Consider the following 12,165-nt stretch of genomic DNA (forward strand, 5'->3'; position numbering starts at 1 on the left):
CGGGTACATATATATAATGAAAGTTAGCGTCGACGTAAACAGTTTATTACACTGGGGTGAAATTAGATATCCGCACAAAACAAAGTCACAATATCTCCTGATAAGATTTTACTGCACTTTTGTCGTTCTTGAAGTTCCAGGTTCGAATCTCCTCTGCAGAAGTCTTGGAGAGGGAGGACAGGGACCATTCAATTTTTCTCAAGTGGGGAATAAAGGACCTTATTTTTCTTTATGGCATTGGGTCGCCTTTGTGCTGACTTGGGGACAATAGGGCATTACTTAAACGACTCAAGGAACATTTAAATCTGCTTTCCTAGTAAAGAGTAATATCATCAAAGCAACGGAAATTTACTATAGGCTTACAAAGGATAATGCTTAGTTAAACTTTATTTACTTTAATTAATTACTTGAATAATGCTAAGCTGAAGGCAGTAATAAAACACTGCTCATTTTTCCCTCAATGAAAAATTAACTAACGATGAACATCACCCTTCGTATAATCTACCTGGTAGGCCAAGAAATATTGCTATCGCTCGTATAATCTACCACAGTAGGCCAAAAGATGACGTCATTTCTGCATCGACTGTTGTGAAATGTATAATCTACTAGTAGGCCAAAGAATACGGATACCCTTCGTATAATCTACTAGTAGGCCGTCTCCGAACAGTAAATATGTCCACGAGCTAAACCGTAACCCAATACAATGCGTATAATCTACCTGTAGGCCGCACAAGGAGTACGTTTCTGTTCTACAGGCAGGCCACACTGTAGGAGGTTGAGCTTGAAACAATGCGTATATTCTACCCGGTAGACCGAGAAATATTGCTACCTCTCGTATAATCTACCAGAGTAGGCCACACTGTAAGAAGCCCTCTTTTATCCCTAAGCACCCGTGTGCTTGCAATGCTGGGCTATTTGCGGGAGCAGAGCTCGACCATTAGTCGCCGATGAGTCAACACAGAACTCCTGGCCGGGGCAGCGTCGCTGCTTATATACAATTCCGAGCGCAGCGCCAGCGCCTCTAGTGGATTCTCGTGGACTACGAGAGCGCTGCTTAACATGAGGTGCCATCTATACAGGTTAATAATGAACTATTATAACAATAACGCTCTCTAGTGAGATATGGTAGAACTACGTTCTCTACCAAGCATAGCAGTGAATTCCTATGCAGAAGCGATAACACAATAGATAAGATTATACGTACAATGCTATTCAACAATGACAATAAAAAGAACAAATGCGTAACTTGTGGCGATCTCGCAGGATCGTTGCAACATGTATGAGGATGAATAATGATTTGATGATGGAACACGCACACATGTAAGGCTCACACTTCAACCTAAAGTCGCTCCGGCTAGAGTTTGGACTTGAGGAAACCCTGACTTTTCGTCCTCAGTTGTGCTAGTGGGAAGGCGGGAAAAGCGGTGTTGCCAAACGTCTGAGACTCTGATTTTTTTTGTCCAGTCGTACAGGACATCTTTTCCTGTCAACATGCACCCTTCGCTCGCTCGCATTTCAGGCAGAGGCAGGGAGGCGGAGACCCACGCATTCGCTTGCTACACCGCGGCAACCGACTTCGCCGTGCTTGGCCTTTTTGGGGGTGGACTCTCTCGAGGGTGGGAGGGGGGGGGGGCGATGAGCCGAAAACTCGGAATTATTGCGGAGGGTTAGAATTCTATCTAGGGTATTGTGGAGACTGTTCTTATGAACATCTGCACTGCAATCAAATTTTAGGGTCCAGTTACTTCTCGTGGCATATTTCGTTTTGCTCGCCAGTTAAAATGGCACGTCGAGTTCCGATTACTCAATATTATCCATCCTTTATAGTTTATATTAATTTCATTGTTGTCTACACAGCGATATCAAATAGTGAATTGTAAATTGATTGGAAGTGCACTTGTTTTTTACCAGTTTTTGATAAATCAAATGTCAAATATCATATTAATCAACCGTTCCATGTACAAGGTACATTTTCTGAATGACTACAATTTCATCACATAATGAATAACCAAACATAATGTAAAGTCCCGTACTACACATGTATGTTTTATTAAGAAAAAAGCTTAATCCTAAGCTGTTTCTGGTAATATAGTTTCGTGCATGAACATTGTAAAAGTATGCATATTTGTTTCTAAAACACAGTACCACGCATTCGGAAATTATTCTTTGCACGGTACGTTCGTACAAGTTTTGAGGATACTGTCTAACAGTGTACTTGTCCTTTTTACCATTTATGATAAATCAAATATAAAATATCGTATTGTATTATACATATTTTTTCTTTGATAAATATTTGTACGAAACAAAAACACAACCATTCAGAAACGTCAGAAACATATGCATGAACGGTCATCATACTGGTAAACATTTTACGTGCCTTCTTTTTTTGTCAGTGATTATTTGGAAACAGTAGATTTCTTGTTTGCAATGCCCCATTCACATGTGACTTGCAATATCTACATATTATTTAATTGCCATGGCACAGTAAGTTAAGTTATGCATGGTGTACATTTCGTGAAATGTTCTCGTTTGTTGAGGAAAATTATTATAGCAAACACACGTTCATTTCCACCTTTAGGCCTCTTTTGCAATGCCATTTTAATATAATTAAATCAACCTCCCAAATATCATTTTTGTCTTTAAACCACTTTTAACCGTGGTATCAGTATCGGAAGATATCGGTTGGATTATATTTACCGACACCGGGCGATACTATTCCAACATTTTAATCTTTCGCGAGGCTTGCAAATATGCTGCAAGCACTTTCAGGGTGTCCTTGAATTTATGCATAATTCCAAGTTTCCGTTATTTTGAACCAATGTTGTATGGAAAAGTGTATTTTGTGATTACGTAATAGTATTTTCAGAATTTGATGTAATTCTTACGTTTAAAGCACAACCCTAATAAATTGATACACACAATTGGAAGTATTTACTTACACACTAATATTTGTCAATATTTTGAACAGCTCTTAATTAATACGCGTCATTTTCAAACAAGGGTATCGGTGAGATAGGTAAGAGAATCAGCATGGGTGTGGATATCCGTTCAACTCTAATAATTATGAAATGTTTTATTACTTATTCTGCCCCACGGGAAAAAATGCAACTTTGTAACATCCACATTTACAATTCCAACCCTCCGAAATAAAATCCTGCTTACTCCAGTGGTACTATAGCATGTTATGATGCGTCTGTGTCCATTAAGCGGGACTTTTCCTTCCCGATGGACATCACGGACGTTCTGATAATTCCCAGAGCAGCTGCTGTTCTCCCAATCATTTTTTTTTAAAACGGAATCAAGGGGCCATTATTATCTCTTTCATTTTCAAAATAAACTCGCACTGCACATACTAATCCACGAGTCTGGCCACGCAGAGGAATACCACGCCCGACAACTTTTTTTTTTCTTCCGATTTCGCCGTTGTATTCGCGTTAGGCTCATCATCTTTCAGTAAAAATCACAGATACGAAAAAAAAAAAAAAGCACAAACAAACCGCACAATAACGCCGAACTTTTGCTGTCAGGCATACACTTGGCAACGCAGAATACCACGAGAAGTCCCCCTCACCACGGCAACTGGTCAAAGCCGATTGGTTCAGCGGTTCACGTGACCCTCCCTAACTTTCGACAGAAAAGGCAAAAATAGAATTTCCAAGTCCAAACTCTGGGCGGAAGAATTTTAGAACCTTGGGTGGAAAGACGGCGAGTACTCAATGCTCTATGCCACGGAGGCGGTGCTTTCTTTTATCTTTTGTGCGCCTGAGTTGGGAGCCAAAGGGATGGTTTCTTTGATATGGTCGTTCATTGATTCCATCCTCGTCGGTGCGATTAACCAAAAAAACAGCAGCAAATTAAATTTTGTTGCGTACATTTGAACAAGCTGAATACGAAACATTTATAGAGATCCTCAAACAGAAAATACTTTGCGGGCTGGCAATGATGAGCATCCAAAACGAGCCATGAAACTCACTCGGGTCCTCGAGGATTTCTAAGGACCCTTGGACCAATTTTGGAAGCTTTTCCTGTCGCACAATACGCTCTGTTGACCTCGCCCGGGAGAGAGAAAAGAAAAAGGTCCCAGTTTCTCTCCCGTTCAGTTTTCCTTCTTGTTTTCGATCCTTTCTTCCCTTCTTCCTGAAACGGGAACTGGCCCAATTATGGTTCACAGCTCCAACTAAGGACGTGAACAGGCCGAAAGGGTATATGGAGGAACTGGCTTCTTCGTCCGCGCTAACAAGCTCGGCCCTGATTACTATTGGTCGATCCAGGCCTTGCCCTCTTATGGTATCTGATCGAATTTCCCCTCCACGTTCTTGCTGTCTCAAGTACATCAACCTCCCCTCTTCCTCCAACCCCCCGCGCTTGAAAAATAACCCGCAGATTCTGCTACAATTAGCGGAAGCTACAAGTCAACACTTTAAGGGCAGTTTACCAAGAACTTACACTATTAGGGAACGCTCGCTGAATCTTAAACCAGGGTTCTTCTTTTTCGGATGAGGTCGCCTTGGAGGTTCCACAAGGCTTTCCCGCTTTCTGGATAAAACCGTATTTTCAGTGTGACCATGGGTCCAAACGTCGCTCGTTTCAATGGCAAATTCAATTTTTTCCACTGCATGTTTGACGCTGAATTTAGAATTGTAATTGAGACTGTTTAAAGCAAAATAATTTATCCAACCTTTATTATTGGTTATTATGTTGTTTATTCCAACAATTAAAACTCCCTCTCCCTACACTGAATAATTCCAAAATACAGAAAGTAAAAACAGCACGCAACCTCGGCATAATATTGGACGAGAATCTACACTGAGGTTCTCATGTCACACACATAATTAAAAACTCGATAGCCAAACTGAAATAACTTTTTCCATTCAAACATATGCTAAGCAAAGAAACGAAAACTCACCTAGTCAACACAATTGTAATGCCAAAAATTGATTATGCTTTCCCCGTATTTATGAATATCAACAGTACCCTAAATTACAAGCTACAAAAACTTCAAAACAGTTGCATAAGATTTATACTGAATGTCAAAAGAAGAGAGCATATTTCCCCGTGCTTACAGGCACTTCATTGGTTAAACGTTAAAAATAGGAGAACATTTTTGGCATTGTCGTTATTGTACAGGATTCTGAACAATAAGGAACCAAAATATTTATATGATCAAATTGCCCCGTACAGGAAGAAAAAAACAAATTAACCTTAGTCAAAAAACAAATTTCACGATTCCTGTACACAGAACAACATTCTATGGAAATTCCTTCATAGTCTACTATCTGTCCTCTTTCAGAATGAAGTCAAAGTAGACAACATGGGATTTGGAAAATCCTTTGGTTATTCCAATGGAAGCACTACAGAGATTTTACGCGGATGGATATCGTGTTGTAAAGCTATACCATTCAACGCATCTGCTTTTTGAACTTGTGGAATCTTAGGCCTATTAATGATCTACATAAGACACAATCATTTTTTCCATACTACATATGGACAGTTCAGGAACGGAAACTATTCCACTTACATGACGTCAAGACCGCGATTAGTACTACAGAAATGAATGCTTTCTCCACACATCTCCGTCACGTATCAGGAGCGGACCTGGGAATACCGAAAGTACTTTTTATTTACTTTTTGCCTTCTGGAAACGAATTTTCGTATGAAGCGTGTTAATGATTCGGAAAGGTTTTCGACAACAATTTGCAGATTTAACACAGCCTTCGTAATGTGCATAGTTTGTTTACTTGTTTGTTTCGATACAATCGATGTATTGATATTATTTTGTGTGGAATGTATATAGAGTGCTAAGAAACAGGGAATGCATGATTGTAGGAAAAGCTGTTTAACTCAGTATTCCCATAGATCAGTTGGTCTTTCTTCAGCGACTTGGGAACGAATTTCTCTCCCAAGGTGAAAGAATGCAAATTTCAAAGAGAGCAACGGCCGCCTGAAACAGACTGAGCCGACATACCGTGCCGTGGAGAACCACGCATGCGCAATAGGATGCAACTCACATCTCACCAAACGCGAGGAGCGACATCTAGTTTACAATTAATAAGGCCCGATACTTTTTGATCGCACCTGTACTCATTGTTAATTGCAAATCAGCTGCCATGAAAATTGACAATAAAAAAAAATGTTAACTGTGCATGTTAAATCATGCGATTCTCTTTTAAATAAACTCCCCCACAACAGATTTACCCCTTTGACACGAGGTTATAAAGCTGAACCATATCTATTTACCCGGAAGCCACGAGGGAGTTGAATATTTGTCCTCGATGTGCGTACACGTATGCAGCACTGTCGCAGGTGTTAATAACGCTTCCTCACAGACTGTTTTGTGCACACATGTGAGAGATCATTGCGCGAATCTTCATATGTTTGGCCACATCTTTTGTTGCGTGTCACCACGCATGTTACATATTAGTTACACCTGGTTGGTTTCCAGAATTGATTCCCTGTGGACATTTCAGCCCAGGTTTAAATTATTTGATTAATAATTCACATGGTACGAACGATTGTATAAATCTCTTGATGCACATACAATGTCACCGAGTATAATTAGAAGCAAAAATGTGCTACACGTACAAAATTAAATAAGTAGAATTCAGGGTATCGTATTTCAGCTTTCGATCTACAACAAACTCTTTTCTACAGCTAGTTACTACATATTTCTCCGCATGGCTGTGCCTAGCTTTTCTCACAAGTTTTATACGAATGTGTATTTCTACAAATTGTCTAATTAAAGTAACGAATACGAACAGTGGTGCCAACTTTTAAAAATCATTCGGTGGACTCAAAACATTTGAATTGCAAGTTCACAAAAAATCTCATAAATCCTCACCCACCAACATTGAATGCTCCACTGCCCATGGAAGATGGCGACACTGAATACGAAAGAATGAGAGAATCAGGCAAGACTCGCCACGTTTCAGGTAATGCATTATTTCAAAATTTCAGGGAAAAAACCGAAGAAAAATGCTTTCATTTTTATTTATTTATTTTTGCATTTTTGTTTTTTGTGCGAGTAATTTCTCTACGTCAACACACAACAATGAAGAACAAAATTAAACGTGTTCCGTGCCTGACCCAGGATATTCGAACACAGCTTATGCTCAGCCTTGTTGACAAGTATAAAAATAGGTGTACTCTATTCCGTTAATTTCTGGACCAAGCGAACGGAAACAAGTGTCTGCGCAAGTGGTTACTCGAGAGAGGAAAATATGGCTGCAGCTACCAGCCGTTAACAGGAACGCGTACTGCTTTGCTCCTCTCGCTCTCCTTCTCTACCTTAATGCGCGGACTTGCTCCACAGATTCCATGGACAGAGTAGTTTTCAACCACTGGAACTAATACATCTATCGCGATCCGTTAGCGGACAGCGCCCGCGCTTGAGATACACTGGCTTAAATACAAAAGAGTAAAGAAGAAACGTTGTCATATCAGGATTTTTTGCAGCGTAGGACTCAAAAATTATACTTCATTTCTCAGTTAAAGCAATCGAACTCACAACCACCATACTTACAATTACATTCACTAAGAACCCTTTAAGAACTATTAAATAATTTCCTCCCATCTGTATTGCACCGATTCACATGCAGATGGTTTTGACACAATAGCGATTGCCAATACGCAATAACAATTTTCACCCAGCAGGCGGCTGAACTGTTATGCTGTGGCACTCACCCCATTCAACATGCCTTGTTTCCGATAATCGCTTAGTAATCTCCTGCATAATAAGCGCTACTTACGGGGACGGGGACATGTTGCCAATACCAATATGATTATGTGCAGGCAGTCGACATGTATAGGACAGCGTTGATAAGGGGTCGCAAGGGGAGAGCAATTTCATTGCAGGAAACCTCTATTCTGTTCAATGCATTAGGGTGCGACAATTTCGAGGAAACACTTTTTCACGCGTTTATTTTCAGCCTGAAAAGTTGGGAAAGGGATGTAGAATTGTGATATTTTGGCTAAAGGCCGAACCACACGGAACTGTATTTCCAGTGGAAATGCCCTAGTTAGCGCTGGACTGGTTACCTGGCTGGAAATCATGGTCGCCTGGCTGGGTGCTTGACTGGTTTTGACGAGGCCGTGTTCTAATTGCAACTGGAATTCTCTGCTGGATTCTATGGAACGGTGTAAAGATAAACTGTGAGTTTGGCAAAGGAGAGTTTTTTGTCTGTGGTTTCCGTGTGCTGGTCGTGTTCGCTGTTCGAAGAAAGAAAACGTAACAGAGATGATGTGCATTCGTGTTCATTATTATTTAGGAATTTATGCGAAGCGATGAGATTTGTACGCGACAAATGTGATTAGCCGATAATGAAAATCATTATTATTATTATTACTATTATTATTATTATTATTATTACAAGTGTATTGAATGTTTGACATATTTAGTTGAACAAAATATTTTTCTTATGAATAAATCCTGCGAATCTGATTTTTGAATATGTATAACAGAGTTCATTAAAAAGCTTGTGCAGTACGTATTGATTTACATATTTTCTTTCGAGCCAATTTCTAACCCATATTTTTCTTTTAATTATTTCCATTTTTAATAACAGCAATAGGCATGCTTCTATAGCGTTCTTCAAATCGCTCGTCCATCTTTTTAGCCTGTCTGCTCTGCGCAATGTATTATGGGAACACAAGTACCGACAAGTAATCACCAAGTATCGTGCGAGACAGAAATTAGCAGATGAGCCAGTACCACACAACAAGTTCAAGTCCAACTGGAAAAGCCAACAGGATACCTAGCATCGTGTGATTCAGGCATAAAACTGAACTCTTTTGGTGTTACTTAGTGTCTACCACGCCATCATGTAGCAGAAGTGGGATCTAGAAAAAATCCCTTCAACCAACAAGTATGGCTGATGATTCTGTGTATATCGGCATGCCACCCATAACGCGAGGACATGCTACTTATCGATTTCCCTTCATTTTTAACTACTCGAGTTTTGTGATACGTGATTCTTGTTATTTAGCTTCGCTTTTCTGCCCCTTTCGGCTAATCGCGACTATGAGAATGAGCGATATTATTTGATGAAATAGATAATGGGACACTACCAAAGAACACCTATGACGAGGCCGGAATTCGAACCTAGGCGTCGTAGCGTGCTGTGCTAACCACTCATTCAACGAGGTCGGCTACTCGAATCTTAAAAATTACAGGATAAGGCACCTTAGACTATTTAGTAATGTATTCTTGGCCCGGAATCTCTGAAAAAAACTTTGAAAATGTAAATTTTAAGCAACTGTTTAGTGTAGGCGTGATATCAAGTCAGTCTCGTCTCTTGCGTGAGGACTGTATCGTCCTTGTTTTTCTTTATAAACAACCACCTCGTTCCCATCACGTTAATACGTACGTACGTATATAATATTAGTAACATATGCTGTAATGTATAGAAACCATTACGACTAACAACTTTTCTCAACGTTCTGGTCTTTGATGCCTCGTTAAGATGCTCTGACCGTGGGAAAAGGTAATTTTATCCTGAATGTATGAAACCACGTTGCGCAAGTTCACAGCCGCCATTAATTTGCAATTACAACAAACACAATGTATGACCTACATATAATCAGGCAGACGTTTGCTTGGTAAGACTCGATAAGTAATTTTGGTTTACGCAACATGTCCAAATGTCTATATCGTTACCGTTTAATTAAGCGTACCTGTATCAATTGTTACTAGAGACCTCACAGATTTAAAATGTGAGATATTTGAAAATTTCGTCTCAGTCAAAATTAAAGTGCGCTTTGTTCTGGTGTAATAAATCATTTTTTATAGATAAGTTATGTGTATTTCTTACTGTGGACAAACGAGGAGGTGTCTTGAAGTTAGTCTATACCCTGTTCTAGCTAACTGTGGAGCAAGGCCGCGCATAGCGTCATAGAAGCGAAGGAAATCTATTGGCCAGAGCGAAGCAGTACACGCTGCTGGGAAGGCTGGTAATTTCAGTCGCTTTCCCCCACTCCACGCAATTCCCTTCCTCTCACGTGTTCATTGGTGGAGCCATCTCGCGTCACTACTTGCGCAGAGACTTGTTTTCGTTTGCCTGCTCCACAGTTAGCTGGGACGGAGTATAGAACAAAATAAGACAAACGTCTTCATTCACAATTCTAAATATGAACACTTTTGGTTTACATTTCAGAGATTAAGAGTATCCTCAAGAAACAGCTGAAAGTCAAATTCAACAAAAACGCTTAGAAAATGGAAATTCCGAGAATATAGGATAAAATCCCAAGCTTCAGAGATGCAGACACTAAAAATACAAGACGTCCAAATTCAAGAAAAGGTTTATTTGTACTTACACAGGACTTGAAGTTGGATTTCTTGCGTGACGGGGTTCCCAACACCATTCGACGCCGTGCACTGGTAGATCCCTGCGTGGTGACGGTTGGCGTCAGGAATATTCAAGGAGAATCCGTCCACACTTTTGTCTCCGCTCGGCAGCAGGTTGTTCTGTCGAGAGGAAGACGTTTTAGACAGGCGAACAAGAGAAATAAACCTAAAATCAAGCTTTGTTAGTTTTTCCATGTCTGAGAAGTCAAATTGAGTTCCCAAGATACCCAATGAGTAGATGGTTCAAGCTGTTCATACCGTCTGTGTTTGAATGTTGAGGGCAGTCAGTGGCGACACCAGGGAAGTTTTAAAAGGGGGTACTTCGGGAGAGTGTATAGTGGTAGTTTGAAAGTTAATACCGAAAATTTGTATGTGGTAGTGATGATACCACTACACTTAAAATATGTAGTTATATCTAAGAAGGAGTGGGCAACTTTTATGTGAGGTCATGACCCACCCCAGCCCTGCTTCAATGTCGACACTGAAGACAAGAGATGCATGCAAGTTCTGAATAATTTTAGTATTTAAGCATGTTGCAAAAAATATAATTGATAATTATAAACGCGTTGAACCTAAATTGCTTGAAAGTTTTAATTTGTTAAGCTGTTAGAGTCAACGACTTAAGGGTTTGCTAAATTCGTCGTTAATTTTGCGATATTAGTCCTGATGAAATCTGTTCGGTCAGATGGTCATACTGTTAGCAGATGTCTTAACTTCACAACAGAATCGATTGATTGAATTTAAAATTTTCAGGGAAGCATCAGGACTTCCGGTTATTTGCACCCACCACAAATACAACGGCAAGCCCCTTATTAACAATTAAACTTAGGAGTCAACAAATTAAAACGAGATTTAAAAAAAAAAAAAAAAAACTTATCATGCAAAGTGAATTTATTAACAAGAATAAAATCAATAACACTTTACTTACACTAAAATTATAATCTCTATAGGGACACCTAGCACAGAAAAGAACATAAGACAATACAAAACACGCAAATAATTGTACTGGTTGTGGATTCAGTCGCCAGAGCCTCATTCCCTGCAAAATCAAGTTTACACGGTGTATCACGAGGAAGAGGAGTTGACGATAACAGTAGAAACATGCGACATTAAACATCTCAATAAAAAAATCATGGAAACGAAGAAATAGTTAAATAATGACTTTCATAATTTGAAAAAAATAAAAGAATGTTCAATCAAATGTTATGTCTTGAAACACACTTACTTCTGATCCCACCTATCCTAGTGAACTAACTTCAGATCAGCCTGATTGATTGATTTTCTTTCGTTTTGCTTTTCTGTCACTTTTGGATAATCACGATGATGAGGAAGAGTGATGACATAATTAAACTGATGATGGGACACTCACAGAGAACACCCATGCGCAGACCAGAATTCGAACCCTGGATCCCTAGATTAGCCTATTTGTACAAACATTTTATAACTGCTTCATACTAGAGCAAGCTAGTGGAAAAGCACCAATTTCTAGAAACACTTAAGAAAACTAATTTACGTACCTCACTCAGTGGCGGTGATTGAGTTCCAAAACTTGGGGGGGGGGGGGGGGGCAAGGACAGTTTACTATCCCTTGGTATATAAGGTTAATATAGTACAGGAGCGAAAGTGCCCCCTTCAACTCCCGTAATCGCCGACACTGACCTCATTACATAATTATAAATTGTATCAATAATACCACGTTAAAGAAACGAATACATTTTTATCCTAATTGAAAGTAAGCACAAGAAACAATTTTCAACGAAAGCTTCGACAAGTCGATGACAACTCGTTAATAACTCAGCACGATTCTACTCATCGTTAGTTGAGTC

The 12,165-nt window shown here is 39.6% G+C and overlaps 1 protein-coding gene across 3 annotated transcripts in view; it reads right to left on the minus strand.

Moving 5' to 3' along the window:
- LOC145978505 (limbic system-associated membrane protein) overlaps window positions 1-12,165 on the minus strand; it is a 706,857-nt gene that overhangs the window by 154,682 nt on the left and 540,010 nt on the right. For all 3 annotated transcript variants that reach the window (XM_083111131.1, XM_083111130.1, XM_083111129.1), the window contains exon 5: window positions 10,309-10,459. In XM_083111131.1, coding sequence (XP_082967257.1) covers window positions 10,309-10,459 — 151 coding nt within the window. The remainder of the gene's footprint in view (window positions 1-10,308; window positions 10,460-12,165) is intronic.

Source organism: Lepisma saccharinum, chromosome 25, assembly GCF_977018435.1.
Source record: "Lepisma saccharinum chromosome 25, izLepSacc3.1, whole genome shotgun sequence".
Lineage (NCBI taxonomy): Eukaryota > Metazoa > Arthropoda > Insecta > Zygentoma > Lepismatidae > Lepisma > Lepisma saccharinum.